Source organism: Rhinatrema bivittatum, chromosome 2 (genome assembly GCF_901001135.1).
Source record: "Rhinatrema bivittatum chromosome 2, aRhiBiv1.1, whole genome shotgun sequence".
NCBI classification, from domain to species: Eukaryota; Metazoa; Chordata; class Amphibia; order Gymnophiona; family Rhinatrematidae; genus Rhinatrema; species Rhinatrema bivittatum.
In genome coordinates, this window is record NC_042616.1 from 240,489,450 (window position 1) to 240,514,005 (window position 24,556).

General features: G+C 43.8%; 1 protein-coding gene across 3 annotated transcripts in view; it reads right to left on the reverse strand.

Moving 5' to 3' along the window:
• The window catches only part of TOPBP1 (DNA topoisomerase II binding protein 1), a 248,317-nt gene that overhangs the window by 85,581 nt on the left and 138,180 nt on the right, over positions 1–24,556 (reverse strand). For all 3 annotated transcript variants that reach the window (XM_029589328.1, XM_029589327.1, XM_029589329.1), the window contains exon 19: positions 11,193–11,307. In XM_029589328.1, the coding sequence (XP_029445188.1) occupies positions 11,193–11,307 (115 nt within the window). The remainder of the gene's footprint in view (positions 1–11,192; positions 11,308–24,556) is intronic.

The following is a 24,556-nucleotide window of genomic DNA, read 5'->3' on the forward strand; positions in this document are numbered from 1 at the left end:
CGAGTGATTCTTGTGTGAGAGAGTTTGAGGAGGCCTTTATTTCTAGATCACAAGTTCTGTTTTGGATTGTGTGTTACGATGTATTTGCTTAGCCAGTTACTTTGTTGTCCAATGATTATTTTATGTAGGGTTGTCAGTACTTTGTATTCTATTCTGTATTTTATTGGGAGCCAGTGTAAGGAGATTAGTATTGGAGTGATATTTTCATGTTTTTTAGATCCAGTTAAGATTCTGGCTGCTGTGTTCTGTAGGATTTGAAGAGGCCGTAAACTGGTGAGAGGTAGTCCAAGGAGTAGGGCGTTGCAGTAGTCTAGGTTAGAGAAGAGGAGTAGTTGCAGAACTGTTCTGAAATCATTTTGTGTGAGGAATGGTTTAAGCCGTCTGAGTGTCAGTAATTTGTGGTATCCTTCTTTGATCTTGTTGGTTATGTGTGTTTTGAATGAAAGTTCCTTGTCAATGGTGATTCCTAGGTTTCGTGTATGGGAAACAGGTGAAATTACCATTTTTGGGTTCTCTGTTATGAAAGGCTTCATGATGGTGGTGTTGTTCTTTTTGTCTAGAATAATTACTTCAGTTTTATCAATGTTTATAATTAGTTTCAAGTCGCTTAATTGCTTTTTTATTTCCGTGAGGTAGATAGCAGTTCTGTCGTATGTATCTTCAAGAATCTTCTGTATAGGGACCAGTATTTGTATAGCTCAGCGTATAGGTAATGGGTCAGTCCAAGGCATTCTTGTTATGGCAGATTGGTAGAAGGTATATGTTGAATAGTGTAGCTGATAGGGCGGATCCTTGTGGAACTCCTGTGTTGAGGTTTACTTTATTCGAAAGATTGTTGTTGTTCATTACTTTGAAGCTTCTGTGTGATAGGTAGGAAAAGAACCATTTTAATGGGTTATCCATGATTCCTATTTCAGATAATCTGTCGATTAGGATGTAATGGCTGACTGTGTCAAAAGCAGCAGATAAATCCAGGAGGATTAATAGGTAATTTTGTCCTTTGTCAAATCCTCTGAGCACTGTGTCATTTAGTGAGAGCAGGACAGATTCCGTGCTTAACTTTTTTCTGAACCCGAATTGTGAAGGATGAAGAATGTTGTTTGTGTCAAGGTAATCTGAGAGTTGTGATTGGACAATTTTTTTCTAAGATTTTTGCAATGAATGGTAAGTTTGATATTGGTCGGTAGTTTTGAATGTTTTCTGGATCTAGGTTATTCTTTTTTATTAATGGTTTAATGATTGCTGATTTCAGGCAATCTGGGTATTTCCCTTCGGTAAGGGAAAGGTTTACAATGTCTGTTATTGTTTTGTTTATTGAGTTAACAATCAGTTTAATTGTTTGAGTGGGGATACTGTCTATAGGATGATTTGCTGGATTCATTTTTTTTTATTATATTTTGGATTTCCAGAGAGGATGCAGAGTCGAAGCTGGTCCATGTTGATGTAGTTTTCTGATGCAATTTTGGGGTTTGGGTGGGTGTGTTGTTGTTGGTAAATGATTTGTTTATTAGATTTTTGATTTTATCGGTGAAGTGTTCCACAAAGTCATTGCTGTTGATAGCACTGGAGATTTGTTCTTAGTTCATTTGGAGGTTTGGTGAGTGCATGTACGATGTTGAACAGCATTCTTGGGTTATGGTGGTATTTGTTTATTTTATTTGAATAGAAGTCTTTTTTTGCATTATGTATCAGTTTTTTATAGTTTGCTAGGTGTGTTCGGTAGGCATTGAGTAGAGTGTTTGTTTTGCTCTTGCGCCAGGATCTCTCTTTCTTCCTGAGTTCCTGTTTGGCTGCTCTTATGCTATCGTTGTACCATCGATTTTGGTGTTTTGGGTTTTTTATTGACTTTACAACATTAGGGTTTAGTCTGTCTGCTCTGTCTTTGGTGATGTTGATCCATGAGTTTGTGGCTGTTTCTGCATTTGTAAAATCAATGTTCTTGAGTTCATCTTGTAGATTTTGTTGGAGTGTTTCAATGTCAAATGGGGGGCGGTATGTGAAAGTTCCCAAGTTTTTGTTTTCGTTTTTGGTGGGTTTTTTGTTGTAAGTAAGGGAGGTTTGATGAGGGAGTGGTCCGACCAGGGTATTTCAGTTATTTTAGTTTGGTGTGTATCCTAGGTGTTCGTGTTGATAAAAATTAGATCAAGGGTGTGTCCTGCTTTGTGAGTTGGTCCCTCGACGATTTGTTCTAGACCCATTGTTGCTAATGCATCCATGCATGCATGCTTCTGAATTGCTCCATGGTGAGATCGTACCTTGAATACTGTGTGCAATTCTGGATGCAGCATCTCAAAAAAGATATAGTTGGACTGGAGAAGGGCAACCAAAATGATAAAGGGGATGGAATGGCTCCCCTATGAAGAAAGGCTAAAGAGGTTAGGGCTATTCAGCTTGGAGAAGAGACGGCTGAGGGGGGATATGACAGAGGTCTATAAAATCATGAGAGCACTAGAACAGGTAAATGTGAATTGGTTATTTACTGTTTCAGACAATAAAAGGACAAGGGGACACTGCATGAAGTTAGCAAGTAGTAGATTTAAATTAGAGAAAATTCTTTTTCATTCAACGCACAATTAAACTCTGGAATTCATTGCCAGAAGATGTGGTTACGGCAGTTAGTGTAGCTAGGTTTAAAAGGGGTTTGAATAAATTCCTGGAGGAGAAATCAATGAATTGCTATTAATCACGTTGAGTTAGGGAACAGCCACTGCTTATTATCTGCATCAGTAGCATGGGATCTAATTAATGTTTGGGTACTTGCCATGTACTTGTAACCTGGATTAGCCACTGTTGGAAACAGGATGCTGGGTTTGATGGACTCTAGGTCTGACCTAGTAAGGCAACTTATGTTTTTAAATGCTGAGAACACCCTTAAATGCCTCTCTGCCAACCTTATTAGCTGATCCACTGATACCCGAAGAGTCCTGGTTCCTTCCTGATGATTCACATATGCCACTGTAATAGTGTTGTCCAAGAGAGCATGAACAGTCTAACCTTGAAGAAGAAAAACATAGCTCAACAGAGCTTATCGCCCTCATTCACAGATGGATTGATGGACCACTTGGACTCCAGGGGAGATCACATCCCCTGAGCCACCTCACCCTTACAATGTGCTCCCTGGACAAAGAGACTGACATTGGTGGTTACTATCACACATGAAGGGGGCTCAAAATCCACTTCTATTTCCAGATTCTTGGAACTCAGCCATCAAGCCAGATTGGACCTCATCTCTTCCTGCAGGGGAGCCAAATGGAGAAGATCTGGGACTGATGCAACTATCTGGAAAGCTGAGCCTTCTGAAAAGGTCACATATGAGCTCTTGCCCACAGAATAAGATCCAACACTGATGCCATGGACCTCAGAACCTGTAGATAACCCCAGATCCTTGGCCCCTGCATTGCTAACAAGCCTTTCACTTGAGCATGAAGTTTGACAAACCTTTCTTCCGTCATGTAAATATGGCCCTTCATAATAATGAAGTGAGCTCCCAGGTACTCCAAAAGCTGGGAGGGGAACAACTTGTTCTTGGTCAGGTTGACCACCCAGCCCAGTTACTGCAATAAACATACCACTCTGGTAGTAACTTCTTTGCTCTCCAACTATGATTTGGCTCAGATTAACCAAGTATCCTATTATGGGTGGAGCAAAATTCCTTCTCTTCAAAGAACCATCACCATTACCTTCACCATCTTGAAAAAGGTCCTCAGAGCCACTTCTAGAGCAAATGGAGGAGCTTGAAACTGGAAATGACCTCCCAGGATAGCAAACCGTAGATAATGCTCATACTCTCTTGCATGGGAATATGAAAATAAACATAAAATCCAAGGAAGTCAAATATTCCCCCTGCCTTACTGCAACCGGGAGCTTCCATAGTGTCTCCAGCCTGAACAGAGAAACCCTCTGTGCCTTGTTGTCCTGCTTTAAGTTCAGACTGGAGTGAAATGTATCTTCTATTTTAGGAATCATGAAATAAATGTAATATCTTTCTTGATGCTTTGTGAGAGGGGGACCAGAACCACCACCCCTATATGGTACATCCGTTCCAACGAACTTCAAACCACTGTTCTTTTTGCAAAGGAGCAGGGAAAAACCATAAAAGTGTCTGAAATAGGGCAGGCAAACTCCAGGGTATAGCCCTTTTTTATAATTTCCAGAACCTATTGGTCTGAGGTTATAAGGACCCAACTCCAGTAAAAGGTGGAGATGAGACTGCCTATCCAAAACTCCAGAAACTGGGTCCTTCATTGGGAGAACATAAGATATGCCCAAACTGGGTCAGACCAAGGTCCTTTCCACCCAGCACTTTATCTCTGACAGTGACTTGTTTGGATCACAAGTACCTATCAGACCCCCAATAGTTGATCTATTTCTTATATTTCACTCCCAGGGATAAGCAATGGCTTTCCCCAAGTCTACCTGTCTAATAACTGATTATAGACTTTTCCTTCAGGAACTTGTCCAATTCTTACTCCTGAGGAAATTCTGTGCAAAAAAAAATTAAAATTCTGCACACAAAAACAAAATTCTGCAAACTTTATATTGGTCAAAATAACACAATTTACATGACAGTCTTTAAGCAATTACATTTTAAATTAATACAGAAGAAAGTTATTACTTAAGAGATGCAGAATTTTAAATATTTTGAGTAGAATTTCCCTAGAAATTCACTGTAAGTGTCCCTTCCACTCGCTCTCCCTACTTCCCTGGCCACTTTGCCCTCTCAGGTCCCAACTCCTCCACCTGCCAGTATCTCTCCCCTCCACCTTTAGGCTCAACCCCTTCCACTATCGTCAGTCCCAGAGTTTGACCCCATTCTCAGTATTGCCCACCACTGTCCCTCCCTCTCTCACACACATGCTCCCTCTCTCTAGTACACATACACAAACCCTCAATCAGGGTCCCTCTCTCTTGCATGCATACCCACACAAGCTCCCTTTCTCTCTCACACAAACATCCTCACACAGGCTGCCTATGTCTCTCTTTTATGCACCCCTTCACACAGGCTCTGACTCACACACACACAATCCCTTCACACAGGCTAGCACCCTTACATACACATGATCCCTTTTTCATACACATGAGCTCCCAATCTCTCACACACACACACACTCCTTCACAATCTCCTCATATAGGCTCCCGCTCTCTGGCATCCACACTCAAGCATCCTCCCCCCTGCTCTCTCACCTCCCATGCTCTCTCTTCTCACCCTCCCCTCCCTCACACCCTCCTCTCCCTCTCCTCTCACACACACACATTCACTCTCACTGGGGTCTTCATCTTCGTGGCGAACGGCACGCCGGGGCCTTCATCTTTGCTGCGAACAGTGCACCGAGGCCTTCACGCACTCTAATTGTGGCATGCCGGGACTCCTCTGCCATTTTCTGCGCAGAAATTAGCAATTCTGCATGGGGGGGGGGGGAGGGGATTCTGTGCTCCGCAGTAGCGCAGAATTCCCCAGGTCTAAATTCTCTTTGGAACCCCACTATATTAGTTGCTTTAACCATATCCTCTGGCAACAGATTATATAGCTTGATTGCGCAATGAGTAAAACAATACTTCCTACAATTTGTTTTAAATTTTCCAGTTGGTAGTTTCATGGAATATCCCCTAGTCCTAGTGTTGTTTGAAAGGGCAAATAACCGTTCCCTATTTTCCAGTTCCACCTCACTCATGATTTTATAAATTTTAATCATATCCCCTCTTAGTAATCTCTTTTCTAAGCTAAAGAGCCTTAAATCTGTTTAGCATTTCTCCATAAGGGAGCTTTTCCATCCCCTTTATCATTTTTGTCGCCCTTCTCTGTACCTTTCCATTTTCGCTATGCTTTTTTTGAGATAGGGCAACCAGAACTGCAGATTATTCTCAAGGTGCAATTGCACCATGGATCTATACCATGTGCATTATGATATTCTCAGTTTTGTTCTTTATTCCTTTCAAAATAATTTCTAACATTCTATTTGCCTTTTTGATCACTGCTGCACACTAAGCCAAAGATTTCAAAGTATTATCCAGAAGAAGTCAGAGGTTCTTTTCCTGGGTGCTGACAACGCGGAACCCATCAGGTGCTTGTAACTGGGATTATTTTTCCCTATGTGCATTACTTTGCATGTGTCTATATTAAATTGTATCTGCCATTTAGAAGCCCAGTCTCCTATTCTTACTAAGTCTTTCTGCACTTCTTCATAATCTTCTGCCATTTTAATGACTCAAGCAATTTTGTGTCATCTGCAAATTTGGCCACCTCACTCCTTCCTTTCTCCAGAACATTTATAAATATGGTAAATAGCACAGGTCCCAAATACAGACTCATGGGGCACTCCAACTAAAGACCATTCTCCATTCAGAAAACTGACCATTTAGTCCTACCCTCGTTTCCTGTCTTTTATCCAGTTACCAATCCATAAGATACCTCCTCCAATCCTATGACCTTACAATTTCCTAAAGAGTCTCTCATGAAGGACTTTGACAAATGCCTTCTGAAAATCAAAATACATGTTATGCTCACTGGCCATGGGAGTGCGCAGCCGGTGTCCGTCACCCGCTGGGGTCCTGGTGCTAAGCTGTCCTCTCTTGTGGCGGCAAGAAGCTGCAGCCACGATCCCTCGCGGCCGCTGGGAACATTGCTAGTCCCCCGAACCCGACTGCAGTATAGGTGAACGCACGCGCCTCACGTCAGGCCTTAAAGGGACCGCGGCAGGGAAAGTTCCCGCGGTTCCCAGCTGACATAATTGAGCAGGAACTATTTGGGTCTGGTCTCTGCTCTTCAGCCTTGCCTCTGCAATAGGTCTCCTGAAGCTGCTGGCTGCGTTGGTTCTGCTCCTCTATCCTGGTTCCTGTCCCTCTCCGTACCCATCCTCTCCTCGCCCTCTGGACTGACTCTTGGCCTCGACCCCTGGACTGCTTGCTGGATTCCGCTGTTAGCCTCCTGCCTTGACCTTGGACCAGTATCTGGATTCTCCTGTCTGCTGCCCGTCTTGACCCTTGGACTGTTTACTGGACTCTGCTGCTAGTCGCCTGCCTCGACCTTGGACCAGTATCTGGATTCTCCCATCTGCTGCCCGCCTCGACCCTTGGACTGTTTGCTGGATTCTGCTGCTAGACACCTGCCTCGACTTTGGACTGATAGCTGGATCTTGCTGTCTGCTGCTGGCCTCGACACTGGACTGGTACTGAGATCTGCCTCCCAATGACCAGAGCCTGGGAAGTCCTCTCTCAGATAAGAATATACTTGTCTCGGCTCAGGGGTCCACTGTCGCAAAAGCTTGCAGAGGCCATGGACCTGGAAGATCTCTACGGCCTCCAGGCCATTTCCGAGACTCGCACAAAAAATCCAACAGCAGCAGCAATTCTTGGAGGCCCTTGCTGGCTCGGTGGAAAGGATCAATGCCCGCCTGGACGCCTCTACTGCCCCGACCAGCAATGCAGCTACTGTTTCTCTTTTGGCCTCCCTGGCAGCAGCCACCATCCACCTCCCAGATATGCAGGAGATCCTAAGTTGTGCAGAGGATTTTTGAATCAGTGCTTTATGCACTTTTCCTTGCAGCCCTTGCAGTTTTCTAGCGATTCCATTAAAACGACCTTCACCTTAGCCATCACCGCTTTGGGAGCGAGGTGACGTCTTGCTCCAGGATCTGCAACAATTCGTAAAGGCCTTCAAGTTAGTCTTCGACGAACCTGGCTGACGCGATACAGTGGGGTCAGACCTATTGCACTTACGCCAGGGTTCAAAAACCGTGGCAGAATATGCTATCAAGTTCCGAACAATGGCTTCAGAGTTGAACTGGAGGGAGGATAGTCTCTGAAATATTTTCTTAGAAGGACTATCCTATCGAATAAAGGGCGAGCTGACTGCCCGAGAACTCCCCGAATCCCTCGACGCTCTCATTGATCTGGCCAGGAGAATTGATAGTCGACTCCAGCAGAGAACCCGAGAGTTACGGGTCCCATGAAGGTCAATATTGCTGGCCCCCTCTTTCTCACGTCTTCTCACTCCGTCACCTGTCGCCTCGTCCGGATTGACAAGCCAGGAAGAGCCGATGCAGCTTGGACAGAGCCATCTTTCATCGGAGGAGAGTTTTCAGCGACGCTCTCTGGGCCTATGTTTCTACTGTGCCAGACAGGGGCATCTACGAGCTCAACGCCCACTGAGGCCGGGAAACTCCAGAGCCTAGGAGTCAGTGGGGAGTTGACCCTGGGCTGTGCTCTTCCTTCTCCCCAGCTTACCCCTACCCATTACCCTCACGACTGATGCCAGCTAGTTTTCCACCCTCACCTTAGTGAACTCTGGAGCCGGGGGAAACTTTATCATGAAGGCCCTGGCGGAACACCTCAAACTTCTCACCATCCGTAGAGAGACTCCACTCTACATCTCGTCCATCAACAGCGAACCCTTACCTGGGGAAATCACCACCACAACTGAACCCGTGACTCTCCAGACTGGCCTTCTCCATCAAGAAAAGATAGCCTTCCATGTCCTGGAGAAGGCAGTTCTCCTAGTTTTGACTGGAGGTCCCGTCAGCTGTCCCGATGGAACCATCGTTGTCTGTCTTCCTGTATGCTCCCGGTAAGACCTCTACTACCACTTCCAATAGCCACAACCTCCCTGGGAATACCTCCTCAGTATGCCGATTACGCGGAAGGGTTCTCCAAACAGGTGGCCGACATTCTACCAGAGCACCGCCCCTTTGATTGTGCCATAAACCTGATTCCAGGAACTACACCACCCCATGGAAGAGATATAGTATTGGGAGTGAATATTGTGGATCCCTAAAGGCTAAAGGATAGAAATTAAGAGAACAGTTTATGGGGGTAACTTGCTGGTACGGCAGTTACTACCCTTAATCAATAAGCTTTGATAATATTGATGCAACTCCACCATTGCTCTCTTCTTCAACAGCAGGGGGAAAAGGAGAATTGAATTCGGACAGCAACCAGCATGACAGGCAGAAAAGCTTCCCCCTCCGATATCGCTCAATAACTCAGGCAAGCCAAACAATGGCTGCTGTGCTTCTGTTCTCCCATTTAAGCAGTGCTCACTCCACACACAAAATGTCACTGCTACCCAGTTCCGCACTGACACAAGTGTGACTCTCCTCAACACGGGCTGAGAATGCAGTCTTGCTAGGCCCAGATTCTTCTTCCTTTTTTTTTTTTTTTTAATTAAAGAAGCTTTCTCGCCTCAACCAAGCCTCACCCCAAAAGGAGGAATGGAGGAAGGCCACCAGAGGAGAAAAGAGAAAGAAGTGGAGGGAGAAGAGAGAGCAAAAGGGAGAGGAGATAGGAGAGGAGATAGGAGCCAACAATTGGCTCAAGCACAGATCAAATCTTCAAAGGAAACCCCCTAGTTTCCAGCTGTGGTCTACTGCAGGAGGAACAGCCCTCAAAGGGCAGTCACCTCAGAAGCAGCCCCAAAATTTGGATTTCTTTTCACCTGGTCTAGACCAGCAGCAGCTTCCAGCATGGGACACTTGATCTACCATCTAATGGAAAGAGAATACTGGCAGGCTGGAGCAGCACAGGGCCTTATGAAGGCTAAGGTCACAAGCCTGTTGTTCTTTGCCTCCATGTGCTAGTAGTGGAGCGTAAACCCACTTGTCTGGACTGGTCTGGCTAAATGAAGAGGAATATAATGTTAGGAATGATCCAAAACAGAGTGGACAATAAAATGGAAAGTATCATATTGCCTCTGTATCGAGTCATGGTTCGACTTCACATTGAATAATGGGTATAGATTTGGTTATCCCATCTTTAAAAAGACATAGCAGAACTAGAAAAGGTGCAGAGGAGAGTGTCAAAAATGATAAAAGGGATAGAATGGCTCCTGTATGAGAGCCTACACAGGTTAGGTCTCTTCAGTCTGGAAAAGAGGCAGCTGAGAGGGTACATGATAGAAGTTTATAAAATCATGATTAGGGTGGAACGGGCAAATAAAGGACGGCTATATGCCCTTTCAAATATATTAAAACAAGGAGGACACTCCATGAAACTATCAACTAGCATATTTAAAACAAATCAGAAAAAGTACTTTTTCATTCAGTGCACAATCAAGCTGTAGAACCTGTTGCCAGAAGATGTGTTCAAGGCAATTAGCACAGCAGAACATTCCATGATAGTTATTGCTATTCTCTGGGAGTAATTAACAAGATATAAATCTACTGGGATCTGGACTGGCCACTGTCAGACCGGATGCTGGGCTCGATGGACCTTGGTCTGAACCAGCATGCATTTCTTCTATTATCTTCAGCTGCCATTAGCTGCAGCCACTTGGTGGTATTGGGCTCTGAGTCCTGCCAAATATCCCATCCCCTCCTGGAAATCAGCAGCACTAGGCACTGCAAAGCCATACTTTTAGCTCTGGTCCATTTAGTGACACATGGTGTTATGTTTTGACGCTCATGGACGGTCCCCCACTCATGGCTGCACTCACGCTGAATACCGCCGCTGGTTCCTAGGCGCACATACACCCAAACACAGTCTCCTTTAAAGGGCCCACGGCGCCCTTTGATGATGTCACTGTCACCTGCCCTATAAAAGGGCTCTTCAAGACACTCCCGTCTTGCCTCTGCAAAAAGATCACCTTGTTCCAGGTCTTCAGCTTTGTTCCAGTGCTTCAGCCTTGCTCCACTCCAGTCTCTGCCTTGCTCCCATCAAGCCCTCAGCATTCACTATAGCCTTGTGGAGTCTGTCATAGCCTGGCCCATGCCAAGACTTGCTCACCCGCCATCAGCACAAACCTTAGGGCCCAGCCCTCGAGGTTACCCCAACTGCCCTGCAGCAAGAGGGGCTCACGGTCGTTGTCTGCAACACATGGCTTTGCCTCTGCTGTACTGTCAGCCTGAAACAAGTTAGGAAGCAAGAGCCTATGAAGAAATACAACCGCTTGGCATGAAAGTACACAACTGCCTCAACTCCTTTCTGCGTGACACAAGCAAAGTAGACAAAGAACTATTTAATACATCTTGCATTAAGTCAACTTCCAGTGAATGAGGTACTCTTTTGAGGAAATTAACTGAAGTTGGTGAGGAAGCTGAGATGCTTTCATGCCTCAATATTAGCAAAAAAGAAGGAAACAGCAAAGAGAAAATTTTAAATTTTTTCATTTCTATCTGCAAACTATTAGAAGTAAAAACAAAAGACTTTCCAATTCTTTTCAGACAATACTATATAAGCATACATGTAACCACTTGATTTACCTCCTTTGATATCATTCACTGCATTTTGTTCTTCTCCATTTCTGGCTGGCTCCTGTAACTGGGCTGTGGCCACATCACTTGACTCTGTATTTGCTTCCAGTGAAACTTCATGAAGCTGTTTGAAATATATAAACCTGGTGGCATCTCAGACGAAACAGACACAACTTTTTTTTCAAAACATTTTGAGAAATAGTGGAGTATAACCACAATAGAACATTTAAAATGACAGCTTCAACAATCTTCCTACTGTTCCTTTTTTTTTCTCCCCCACCCCTCCAGTCCACTAAATCCCTTTGTGATCTTCATTACTTTACTTTTCTTTGCAATTCTTCACATTGTTTAACAATGTATTTGTAGTTGTAACTCAGCTACCTTTTTCGATAACCTCCTCTAAGACACAGGAAACTGCTGTAGTATGAAGAAGCAGACTTATTAACTAATAATAATAATAGTAGTACATCCAAATAAACAGCAGTAATATCTTATGCCGTTTTCATGTGTAATATAAGTTATACTGGTCTAAGAAGTTGTCTCATACCATCTTTGGGCTTATAAGATTGGTAATATCAAAACTGAGCTCCTTTTTTACTTCCCCGTCTCCATATTACCATCAGCGGTAAGGTACAAAGATATTATTCTTTGGTTAAATACAATTCAAATAAGACTCAAGCTAGTCCACTACCATCAGAATATCTCGTATTGTAGTATAGCTTTTGAAATTTACAAATTATACACAATACTTCTAACTTGTGGTGATAATAACATACCACAAGTTTACAGACTGCTGGCAGAATCTGTGAGATGTGTAGCATTTTAAGAAAACGAGTAATCAGTAAACACATGTCTGTTATTTTTAATGTGTTTCAAATTAAACTATCTTTATGCATCACAGAATAGCACAATCATTCAACAAACCATAGCAAGAAAGGAAATAATAAAATGGTCCTGTTCAAAAGTTTGCTTACCCTTAATTCTTAATATCGGGTATTGCCCCCTAGTGCATCAATGACAGCTTGCAGTCTTTTGTGATAGTTGTCTATGAAGACCTTTATTTTCTCATGTGGTAAAGCTGCTCATTCCTCTTGGCAAAAAGTTTCCAGATCCTGTAAATTCTTTTTTCTTCTAGTATGAACTGCATGTTTGAGTTCTCCCCAAAGTGGCTGAATGATGTTCCGGTCAGGAGACTGCGATGGCTATTCCATAAACTGCTCTGAGTTTGGCGCCATTACCGACGCGCAATGTGGCACGGTCACAGTGCAGCATAATTAAAGGTGGCCTGCCAGCGGCACGAATCACTCTCCCCAAACTGCTCTGGGCCCCTGGTGAAAGCACCATCTGTCCGGTCCTTCCGACTTGCTCCTAAAGTATATTTTATTTTTTTAAAGTTTAAATTTAAAGGAAAAGCACCTCTGAAAAAACAGACCCTGATAAAAGATATTCTTTCCTGTTCCTGGCCGGCAGTGAGGAGGAGAAGACTGTGAAAGGAGAGAGGGAACCAGGACCCCCAGCTTTCAAGTCCCTCTAGATGCTGCGGGCTGAGACAGGCTAAGGATCGCCAACCCCCTGCTCGCCCGTCTCTACCTGAGGGATGGCTCACGAAAGTACCGTACACCTCAGAAAGTACCTCTTCTACTGAATTTTGCCTTTTTTCTATTCATTTATTTCATTTTTTTTTAAATGTCTCTCAGACTGCAGGTTTGCACCTCTACTACTGCTGGAGACAGAGAAATACTGAGGGACTGAAGGTGGCACTCTCTGTTATGTAGCAGTGCCTGAAAAGTTTTTATCCTCTGCCTCCATCTGCTGGTAGAGATGCAAAACCCACTTGTCTGGACTGATCCTGGGTATGAACAAGAATCTACAGTGGTGTTTTGTAAAGGACAGAAATAAAGTCTAGAATTTTGCCTTTGAATCCAAATCTCTGCATCACTGAAAACATATATGGCCAGGATACTCAGTCAAAGGCCTTTTCTGAGTTGAAGCCTATTGCTAAGGCGGGGGATATTATTTTCTTTACATAATGTCATTGCCATGATCAGCTTTATTACGTGAGCTCCTGCAGCTCCTCCCTTCATAAAGCCTACTTGATTATCCATGATTATAGATTGCATTATTATACTCATTCTATCTGCTATAATTTTAGCAAAAATGTTTAGGTCACAATTTAGCACTGACACAGGATGATAAGAAGAAGGTACTATCGGGTCTTTCCCAGGTTTGGCCAAAACCGTGATGTAAGCCCTGTTACACTCTGGAGGAAATGATCCTTTTTGGAGGGCACCCACAAAAAAATGTACCCATCGGGCCAGTAATTTGATGGCTTAGGGTCTTATAAAAGTTAATATTAAAACCATCGGAGCTTGAAGCTTTTATGAGATTTGCCTGATTTAATTACATTAAGTATCTCGTGTATCTGAATTGGTTTGTTGAGATATCTTAACTTTTCCTTAGACACTTGGGATAGCTGTAGATCCTTAAAGGAATTTTCCTCTGCCTCTCCCCCTTTTCTGTCATCAGTGTAGATGGTCGCATAAAAGTCTCTCATAACTTCGCATATTTTCTCACTTTTTACAACCGTTTTGCCTGCTTTGTTCTTCAATTTCTCAATGAAAGTTTTCCTTTCCATACTTTAATTGCATTAGCCAAACGTTTCCCCACTTTGTTACTGAAGCAAAAAGCTAAGGCTGTCCGATATTACTTTGTATTTGTCTTTATTTCTCTATTCACCTGTACCAAGTTTTCTTTTTTATTACTTTTAATTTCTCTTCCAAATGTAGTATGATTTTATTTAACCTTTTATTTTTTCCTATTAGGCACTACTTTAAGAATCTTTTAGATATACCATCTGTAAGACTAGCTAGACTAAATGTTACCAGACAGAGAGCTTTTTCGGTCGCAGGACCTATACACTGGAATGCCCTACCAAACTCACTATGCCAAATTTCCAATAGTAAGGATTTCAAAAAGTCGTTAAAAACATATCTTTTTAAAGAAGCGTTTAAAAACAAAGAATAAGAAGCAAGGTATTTTTCTTTCTCCTTCTCAGTTGATATAATTATTTTATTTCTATCTTTCCGTTTTATTAAAATAGATTTATTAAATTCTATAGATATAACATTTTATTTATATTGATATGTTATCGATTTTATTTTTGCTCTAACTGTATTTTATTTCCTCAATCTTAAAAACAAATTTATTTTTATTTTATTCTTGATTTGTTAAGTTAGAATTATTTGTAAACCGTTTTGATCAAATTCCATTTGCTATGATGATATATAAGAAGTTTTAAATAAATAAATAAAGAGATGATTTCTCCCCTCATGACAACCTTTCTGGTTTCCCAAAACAATGTAGAGGAATCCTTATGTTGATTTTTGTTAATTTCAAACTCCATCCACTTCCTTTGTTGGTAAGCTTGAAATTCTATATCTCCAATTAATTGGCCTGGGAACCTCCAAAGTTTCCTTCCCTTCTCTTCTTCTGACAAATAAATGTCTAACCAAATTATAGAATGATCTGATATTACAGATGGACCTATTTCTGTTGTAATAATTTTTGGTGAAAGAGAGACTGAGATGCCAAAATGTAATCTATCCTGGACAGGATTTTTGTACCTTTGACACGTGTGTAATCCTTTGCGTCTGAATTTAGGATGTGCCACACATCCAGTAATAACATTTTACACAGGTATGCTTTGCCTTTACCTTTCCTTTCATTACTAACAGATTTGTCTAGTGCAGAGTCATGAACACAATTGAAATCACCCGCCATTAGTAAAGCTCCTTTTAGATTTGTCAGTAAGATAGCCACTATGCGTTGGAAGAAAGTGTGATTATATTCATTTGGAGCATAGAGATTGCAGATAGTCATTTCTTTACCATTAATTTTCCCAATTAAAATTATAAATCTACCTTCAGGGTCACAAATTTCACTTATTTTTGAAAATGTACACATTTGTTTATAACTACACCTGCCTTTTTCCCTTTAGTTGGTGAGTTATGATATGAACTTACCCATTCTCGCCTCAATTTTCTACTTTCTACATCCAAAAGATGAGTTTCTTGAATGCAAGCCACTGGCACTTTGTGCCTGCTCAAGGCTTGTAAAACTTTTCTCCTCTTGATAGGGGTTGCCTAACCCATCAACATTCCAGGAAATAAATCTAGTTTTAACACACAGTTTTGCCTATTAACTCTTCACTTATAAAGAACCCATGTAGCAAAATGTGGAGCTCCAGCATAACTCCTACCACTTATATACTTCCTTACACCATTATACAGTTTCTTTTGTTTAAAGTTAGCCACACATCAGAAATTCTGATAATTATGAGAATAATTTCCCCCTTTTCCCTATCTCCTTTTACCCCCCACCCCCTAGTATTTTTCCTTTCCAGTATCTTTGCCTCCAATAGCTCATTATAGAGCTGAAATCACAGACTCGGTGCTCTTGAGTGCCCTCCCCACATCCCCCAGCATTCATCATAAATTTATCAAAAGAAAAAGAAACAAATGCAAACATGAAAAAGCAAACCACAGTTCTTTTTATTTTCATCTCCGTTCTTGTTTTACAAGACCTTCATGGTTCCTGTAGCAAATTTGGTTCCTTAATGCAAATTCGCCATCACTGGCAATAGTGATCATAATATGATCAAATCTGAATTAATGACTGGAAAGGGGACAGTAAGCAAATCCATGGCTCTCGTGCTAAACTTTCAAAAGGGAAACTGATAAAATGAGAAAAATTGTAAGAAAAAAACTGAAAGGAGCAGCTACAAAGGTAAAAAGTGTGCAAGAGGCGTGGTCAAGAGGTGTGGTCATTGTTAAAAAAATACCATCCTAGAAGCACAGTCCAGATGTATTCCACACATTAAAAAAGGTGGAAAGAAGGCAAAACGATTACCGGCATGGTTAAAAGGGGAGGTGAAAGAAGCTATTTTAGCCAAAAGATCTTCATTCAAAAATTGGAAGAAGGATCCAACAGAAGAAAATAGGATAATGCATAAGCGTTGGCAAGTTAAATGTAAGACATTGATAAGACAGGCTAAGAGAGAATTTGAAAAGAAGTTGGCCGAAGAGGCAAAAACTCACAGTAAAAACTTTTTAAAATATATCAGAAGCAGAAAGCCTGTGAGAGAGACAGTTGGACTGTTAGATGATCGAGGGGTTAAAGGGGCACTTAGAGAAGATAAGGCCATCGCGGAAAGATTAAATGATTTCTTTGCTTCAGTGTTTACTAAAGAGTATGTTGGGGAGATACCCGTTCCGGAGAAGGTTTTCATGGGTAATGATTCAGATGGACTGAACCAAATCACGGTGAACTTAGAAGATGTGGTAGGCCTGATTGATAAACTGAAGAGTAGTAAATCACCTGGACCGGATGGTATACACCCCAGGGTTCTGAAGGAACTCAAAAATGAAATTTCAGACCTATTAGTAAAAATATGTAACCTATCATTAAAATCATCCATTGTACCTGAAGACTGGAGGACAGCTAATGTAACCCCAATATTTAAAAAGAGCTCCAGGGGTGATCCGGGAAACTACAGACTGGTTAGCCTGACTTTGGTGCCAGTAAAAATAATGGAAAGTGTTCTAAGCATAAAAATCACAGAACATATAGAAAGATATGGTTTAATGGAACAAAGTCAGCATGGCTTTACCCAAGGCAAGTCTTGCCTCACAAATTTGCTTCACGTTTTTAAAGGAGTTAATAAACATGTGGATAAAGGTGAACCGGTAGATGTAGTGTACTTGGATTTTCAGAAGGCGTTTGGTAAAGTTCCTCATGAGAGGCTTCTAGGAAAAGTAAAAAGTCATGGTATAGGTGGCGATCTCCTTTCGTGGATTACAAACTGGCTAAAAGACGGGAAACAGATTGGATTAAATGGACAATTTTCTCAGTGGAAGGGAGTAGGCAGTGGAGTGCCTCAGGGATCTGTATTGGGACCCTTACTTTTCAATATATTTATAAATGATCTAGAAAGAAATACGAATGAGGTAATCAAATTTGCAGATGATACAAAATTGTTCAGAGTAGTTAAATCACAAGCAGATTGTGATAAATTGCAGGAAGACCTTGTGAGACTGGAAAATTGGGCATCGAAATGGCAGACGAAATTTAATGTGGATAAGTGCAAGGTGATGCATATAGGGAAAAATAACCTATGCTATAGTTACACAATGTTAGGTTCCATATTAGGTGCTACCACCCAAGAAAGAGATCTAGGTGTCATAGTGGATAACACATTGAAATTGTCGGTTCAGTGTGCTGCGGCAGTCAAAAAAGCAAACAGAATGTTGGGAGTTATTAGGAAGGGAATGGTGAATAAAACGGAAAATGTCATAATGCCTCTGTATCGTTCCATGGTGAAACCGCACCTTGAATACTGTGTACAATTCTGGTCGCCGCATCTCAAAAAAGATATAATTGCGATGGAGAAGGTACAGAGAAGGGCGACCAAAATGATAAGGGGAATGGAACAGCTCCCCTATGAGGAAAGACTAAAGAGGTTAGGACTTTTCAGCTTGGAGAAGAGGCGGCTGAGGGGGGATATGATAGAGGTGTTTAAAATCATGAGAGGTCTAGAACGGGTAGATGTGAATCGGTTATTTAGTCTTTCAGATAATAGAAAGACTAGGGTGCACTTCATGAAGTTAGCATGTGGCACATTTAAAACTAATCGGAGAAAGTTCTTCTTCACTCAATGCACAATTAAACTCTGGAATTTGTTGCCAGAGGACGTGGTTAGTTCAGTTAGTATAGCTGTGTTTAAAAAAGGATTGGATAAGTTCTTGGAGGAGAAGTCCATTATCTGCTATTAATTAAGTTGACTTAGAAAATAGCCACTGCTATTACTAGCAACGGTAACATGAAATAGACTTTTTCCCCCTCTGAATCCTAGGTGCGTCTTATGGTCAGGTGCGTCTTATGGAACGAAAAATACGGTAGTTTTTGGGTACTTGCTAGGTTTCTTGTGGCCTGTATTGGCCACTGTTGGAAACAGGATGCTGGGCTTGATGGACCCTTGGTTTGACCCAGAATGGCATTTTCTTATGATTGAGATTATTGCGAGGAAGCTTTTCAATTATTTCAATTTTACATTCCCCAGTATTTGCGAGAATTGCAAGAGATCTCTATGATTACATTCTTTTACTGATGGAAATCTCTTAATTTCAGTTGATGCATCAAATTGCTTATGTGGAAGAGAGATTAATTATATAGATGAACTTGGTTAATTTCAATTCTCGGAGTTTCCAATTCCAACTCTGTAAATTTCCCTTTGTCAGAGCATGCCAATTCACAAAATTTTTCTGGGATCCATGGCATAGTTCCCAGTTAGTCCCACTGCCTCAGTTTAAAAAATATGTTGGGAAACATTTTGCACTCCAAGGTAATAATCAAACAATTGGAATCCAGCTGCCTTCCCAGAATCCTGGCTTCAGATGCTCACTGTGTGACAGGGCATGGCCAGTGGGCACCCTAACACTTTTGCAACTAAGTCCCTACAAAGGAATGCACAGGTGTACATGCGCATCGCACGCATGATTCTGCGGACACTGGAGGGAGAGAGCTGGGCATTCGCCCTGATGATAATGTAATACACGAGCTAGACTACTTAGCCTGCCTGAACCTGGACTCTTTGCTTGAGCAACAGGTTCTTTAGCCAGTTCCTGGTCCTTGTCTTGCTCACTGTGTGCCTGGTTTTGGATTCTGCCTGCTCACTACCTGCCTCGACCTCGGACTGTTCTGGATTCTGCCTGCCTTGACCACAGACCAGTTACTGGATTCTCCTCGCTCACTGCCTGCCTCAGCCCTGGATTATTTATTTATTTTTATTTAAAGACTTTTTTATACCGAAGATCATGTACAAGTACATATCGCTTCGGTTTACAGAGAACCAACAGTTGGAAATTACAGCAAACAATATGAACAAAACTGAACAAGAATTGAACAAGAATAGAATTGAACATGGATTACAAGAGGGGATTAAGGGGAATAGCGAAAAGGTAAACATGAGAATCAAACATGGAATACATGATAAGGAGTAAGGGGAACTTATGTTGGATCTTGCTTGCCTTCTGTCTTCCACACTCTGCTACTGTGTTCTTCAGTTCGGCTTGGTTCCTGTCTTCAGTTCTACTCTAGCTCAGCTGTACATTTTGCAAGCCATCAGCCTGGTTACAAGTCATCAATCTTGTTTCAAGCCATCAGCCTCGCCCTTGCTAGTTCTCTGCTTCAGCTTGTCTTTGTCAAGCCTTCAGCTATGTATCCTGACTTCGTACAGACTCGTGGACTGTCTGATCTGTGTCAGGAGGTTTCGCCACGGCATCGGGGCAGAAGCATTCGCTGTTCCAGTTCTTCAGTCTGAAAGGGTTTCGGAGGGGCTGGAGGACTACCCCCAGGAGCCAACAGAGGGCTGCCCAGCCCCTGACACAAACTATTTATAGTATAGTTTATAACTATTCCAGCTTTTCCGGATTGAAAAACGCCCAATCACAACTGATGATGTTCTTAAACTTTTAACTTCTGTAAGTGTATGAAACAAAGTTATTTCCTGTTGTTTTGTATTTTTTCAGCAGAGGGGAATTGTATCTTTAATCATGTTATGCATCTATGTCTATCTTTTCCATGTTTCCAGAAATGTCTAATAGGCCTATAACAATGGGTGTTTGTACTATATTCAAAAGCGAATCTGCAGGGTTTTTCTGTATGTTGTGAATTGAGGAGAAAGGAAAGTTGGTTCATACCTGCTAATTTTCGTTCCTGTATTGCCATGGATCAGTCCAGACTCCTGGGTTTTGCCTCCCCTCCAGCAGATGGAGACAGAGAAGTTTTGACGGACTCTGCCCTATACCTTGAGGTGCCACCTACAGTCCGTCAGTATTTCTTTGTCTCCAGCAGATGGTGGAGGTGCATTCCCTACAGTCTGTAGGTAGTTTAAAAAAAAAAAAAAAAAGAGTGATTGCTAGATAGTTAGGGTTTTTTCTTTATATTGGCTTAGTTCCAAAACAAAACAAAAAAAAAATTTTGAAGAGTGAAGCAACCTTCCTAGAGCATCCTAGGGGGTTGGCAGGTCCCGCGGGGGCCATCCCCTCTGGTATTTGAGGCAGTGGGTACTAGGGGTTGAGGACCCTGTTACCCTATCCTATCGACTGCAGTTGGGGGTGATACCGGGGAGCCCAGCTAACTCACCCCCAGAGGACAGGACCCGAGCCTTTCTGCTGTTAGGTTTGAAAAAAAAAAAAGCAGAGCCTTCCGGCGTTGCTGGCGTTTGTTTTTTTTTTCAATTGTTGCTGCCTTGCTTTCACTGCCGCTGTCCCTTACCAGTTCCCAGAGGTTTTTTCTTAATGTCGCGTGGTGCGGCCTGCCGCGTGCACGTCTCTAGAGATGGGCTCTGCTCTGCCTGCCTCCCCGGGGGGGAGGGATGCTTGGAGGTGCCAGGGACGGCGTTTTACGGCTGCGCCAAGGGCCTGCAGGACCCGGGCAATCGCGGCTTGATCAGCTGGATCTGTTCCCGCTAAGCGTGGGAACGGATGCCATTTTGTCCACTTTTCGCGTGGCAGCACGAGCTGCAGAGGAGGAAGGAAATTCTCCCCCTCCTTTATCCACGTAACGGTCGGTCCCCGGGCCGGGGGGGGGGGGGGGCATGCCGAGGGAAGCACCAATTCTGCTGGCAGAGGATGGCCCCGAGGGGGCTTCAGACTCCTCCTCCTCAGATTTCATTTTATTGCTGCACAAGGCTTTTAAAGCCAGGAGGTCCGCAAAGAGGCAGTCGGAGTGTGATGCAGCTACGCAGGTGGCCAAAAAGGGTGGAAAGGACCCTAAGAGGGTAAAACATTTTGAAGGGGCCAGAGGCCAGAAAGCTAAGCGCCCTCTTCAGACTGCCTCGTCTCACCCGGGGGCGAACTCCTCCTCTGATGTTTCGGAGCCAGAGAAGTAGGCTATCAGGGTCAAAATCCTTTTGCAGCCTGTTTCTCTCTTTAAATTGACCTCTGATCCTGCTGTTTTGTGCTTTCCATATAAACGGGAGAGAGTCCTCACAGAATACGATCCTACATCCACAAAATAGCCGATGGGATGCTGTTAGGAGTAATGGAGCTCAGGTGTCCTGTCGTACAGTTTATAGCAGCGGCAGGCCTGGCCTTGGTGGCACCCTGTGGCTGCCGTAGCACATGACCCATCGGGTTAGTGACATCTTTTGATAGAGATGTTTAAAATCATGAGAGGTCTAGAATAGGTTAATGTGAATCAGTTATTTACTCTTTCGGATAATAGAAAGATTAGGGGGCACTCCATGAAGTTAGCATGTGGCACATTTAAAACTAATCGGAGAAAGTTCTTTTTCACTCAACGCACAATTAAACTCTGGAATTTGTTGCCAGAGGATGTGGTTAGTGAAGTTAGTGTACCTGTGTTTAAAAAAGGATTGGATAAGCTCTTGGAGGAGAAGTCCATTACCTGCTATTAATTAAGTTGACTTAGAAAATAGCCACTGCTATTACTAGCAACAGTAGCGTGGAATACACTTAGTTTTTGGGTACTTGCCAGGTTCTTATGGCCTGGATTGGCCACTGTTGGAAACATGATGCTGGGCTTGGTCTGACCCATTATGGCATGTTCTTAAGCCCTCTTTGGGGGTGGATCCTGACACTGACCAAGATCCTTTTTCAGGCCAGGGCTCCTGCAGGGTGGACAGAGATGACCCGAAGGTGGTCTGTCTCTTCCACAGGGACGAGTTAGGTCCTCTTATTCCCACGATCCTGGAGGAATTGGGCATTGAAAGTCCTCCAGAGGATTCTAGGATGGGGGTCCATGGACCCGGTCATAGTTGGTCTTCGGGGTTTGACCAAATCCTTTCCCTTTCATCTTTCAGTCATGGGCTTGCTGTTTATCGGGAGTGGGACACTCCGGATTTGGGTTTGAAAGTCAGCAAAGCAATGGATAAGCTTTACCTCCTGCCAGAAGATGCCCTGGACCGCCTCCGAGTCCCTAAGGTGGATGCGGCGGTGTCTGCTGTTACTAAGACCACCATCCCGGTGACAGGGACTATGGCCCTCAAGGATCTCCAGGATCATAAGCTGGAAGTCCAGCTCAAGAAGATTTTTGAGGTATCCGCCCTCGGAGTGCGGGCTGCCATGTGCAGCAGTTTCTCCTTGAGGGCAGGTCTCCGCTGGGTACAGCAATTGCAGAGTAACACCTTGTTATTGGAGGAGGAGGTTGTTCAAGCGGGGCACCTAGAAGCTGCGGTCGCCTACAGTGCGGACGCCCTTTATGATCTGCTACAGACCTCTGCCCGCTCTATGGTCTCAGCTATGTCTGCCCGTCGGCTACTTTAGTTGCGGAACTGGTTTACTGATTTCTCCTCCAAGGCCCAGTTAGGTTCCCTGCCTTTTACGGGCAAGCTGCTTTTCAGTAAAGATTTGGAGATATGATTCAATCCTTGGGAGAGAACAAGGTGCATCATCTTCTGAAGGATAAGCCTAAGCCGAGAATATTTTCTTCATCTCAGTCTTGTTTCCGGGGAAATCAGAGATTTCGGTCCTCCCGGTCCGCTTTAGATTTTGCTCGGTGCCCTCGAGACCGCTTTCTCGTTTCCCTGTGTTTGTACAAGGAGAAACGTAAAGCGGTAGGGGACATTTTGTGCCTTCTACTAGATCTCGGGGCCATTGTTCTGGTTCCGCTGGTGAAGGGGCCGCTATTCCATCTACTTCGTGGTGCCCAAGAAGGAAGGCATGTTCTGGTCCATTCTAGATTTGAAGAAGGTCAACAGATGTCTTCAAGTGCCCTGCTTTCGCATGGAGACTCTGCAGTCCCATCATTGCGTCAGTATGCAAGGGGGATTATCTAGCGTCGCTGGATCTCACAGAAGCGTATTTGCATATTGGAATCCGGACCACTCACCAGAAATTCCTCAGGTTTTCCATACTGGGTCACCACTTTCAGTTCCATGCTCTTCCTTTCGGGCTAGCCATGATGCCAAGGACCTTTAGCAAGGTCATGGTGGTGGTGGCAGCGGAGCTTCGGAGGGAAGGCTTGTTGGTCCATTCCTATCTGGACAATTGGCTTATTCGGGCAAAGTTGGAGTCTCTTTGTCGCTCAGCAGTGGACTGGGTTCTTCAGCTGCTGAAGTCGCTGGACTGGGTGGTCAATTTGGCCAAGAGCCAATTGATTCCCTCCCAGTCCTTGAAGTTCCTAGGATCCCTGTTCGACACACGTCTCGGCAGGGTTTTTCTCACCGAGGAGCACATTGTCAAGCTGCAAGGACAGGTTCGGGACTTGCTAGCTCAGACTCTTTCCAGAGTTTTCCACTACTTGCAGGTCCTTGGCTCAATGGCATCTACCTTGGAGCTGGTTCCCTGGGCCTTTGCTCATATGAGACCTCTTCAGTCAGCATTGCTTTCCCGTTGGAGCCCAGTGTCCAAGCAATTTCATCTTCCCCTACCTCTTAGAGACTCTGCACGTTCCAGTCGCGATTGTTGGCTCTTCTCGGACAATTTACGCCGGAATGTCAGCTTGGAGGTTCCCGCTTGGACGGTGGTCACCACAGACACCAGTCTCTCCAGCTGGGGAGTGGTGTGCCAGGGGAAATTGGTGCAGGGCCAATGGTCTGTGGAGGAATCCCAATGGTCGATCAATTGCCTGGAGACCAGGGCAGTGCGGTTCGCACTACAAGCCTTTCTCCCGCTTCTGCAGGGCAAGTCCGTCAGGGTTCTATTGGACAATGCGACAGCCATGGCCTATATCAATCGCCAAGGGGGAACCAAGAGTCAGCCGGTAGCAGTCGAGGCCCAACAGTTGATAAGCTGGGTGGAGCAGTACCTAGCCAGCATTGCCACCTCTCACATCGCAGGAGTGGACAATGTCCAAGCAGATTTTCTCAGTCGGCACCATCTCGATCCCGGGGAGTGGGAACTCTCTGAAGAAGCATTCCATCTCATTTGCAGCAAGTGGTCCAGACCGAGTGTCAATTTGATAGCGACCTTACGGAATGCCAAGGCCCCTCGTTTCTTCAGTCGGCGCCAGGAGCCAATGGCGGAAGGGATTGATGCGTTGGTTCGCGCTTGGCCAAGGCACGTCCTTCTCTATGTGTTCCCACCATGGCCTCTCATCGGCAGAGTGCCGAGACACATCGAAGCTCACTCTTCCGAAGTGATCCTGATAGCTCTGGAGTGGCCGAGGCATCCATGGCTTGCGGATCTCATAAACCTGTCAGTGTAAGGGCCCCTGAGGTCTCGAGATCTTCCAAATCTTCTGCATCAGGGTCCCATTTGTTTGGAAGAGGTGGATCGCTTTTGTCTCGCGGCATGGCTTTTGAGAGGAAAAGACTAAAGAGAAAGGGCTATTCGGACACGGTTGTCACTACC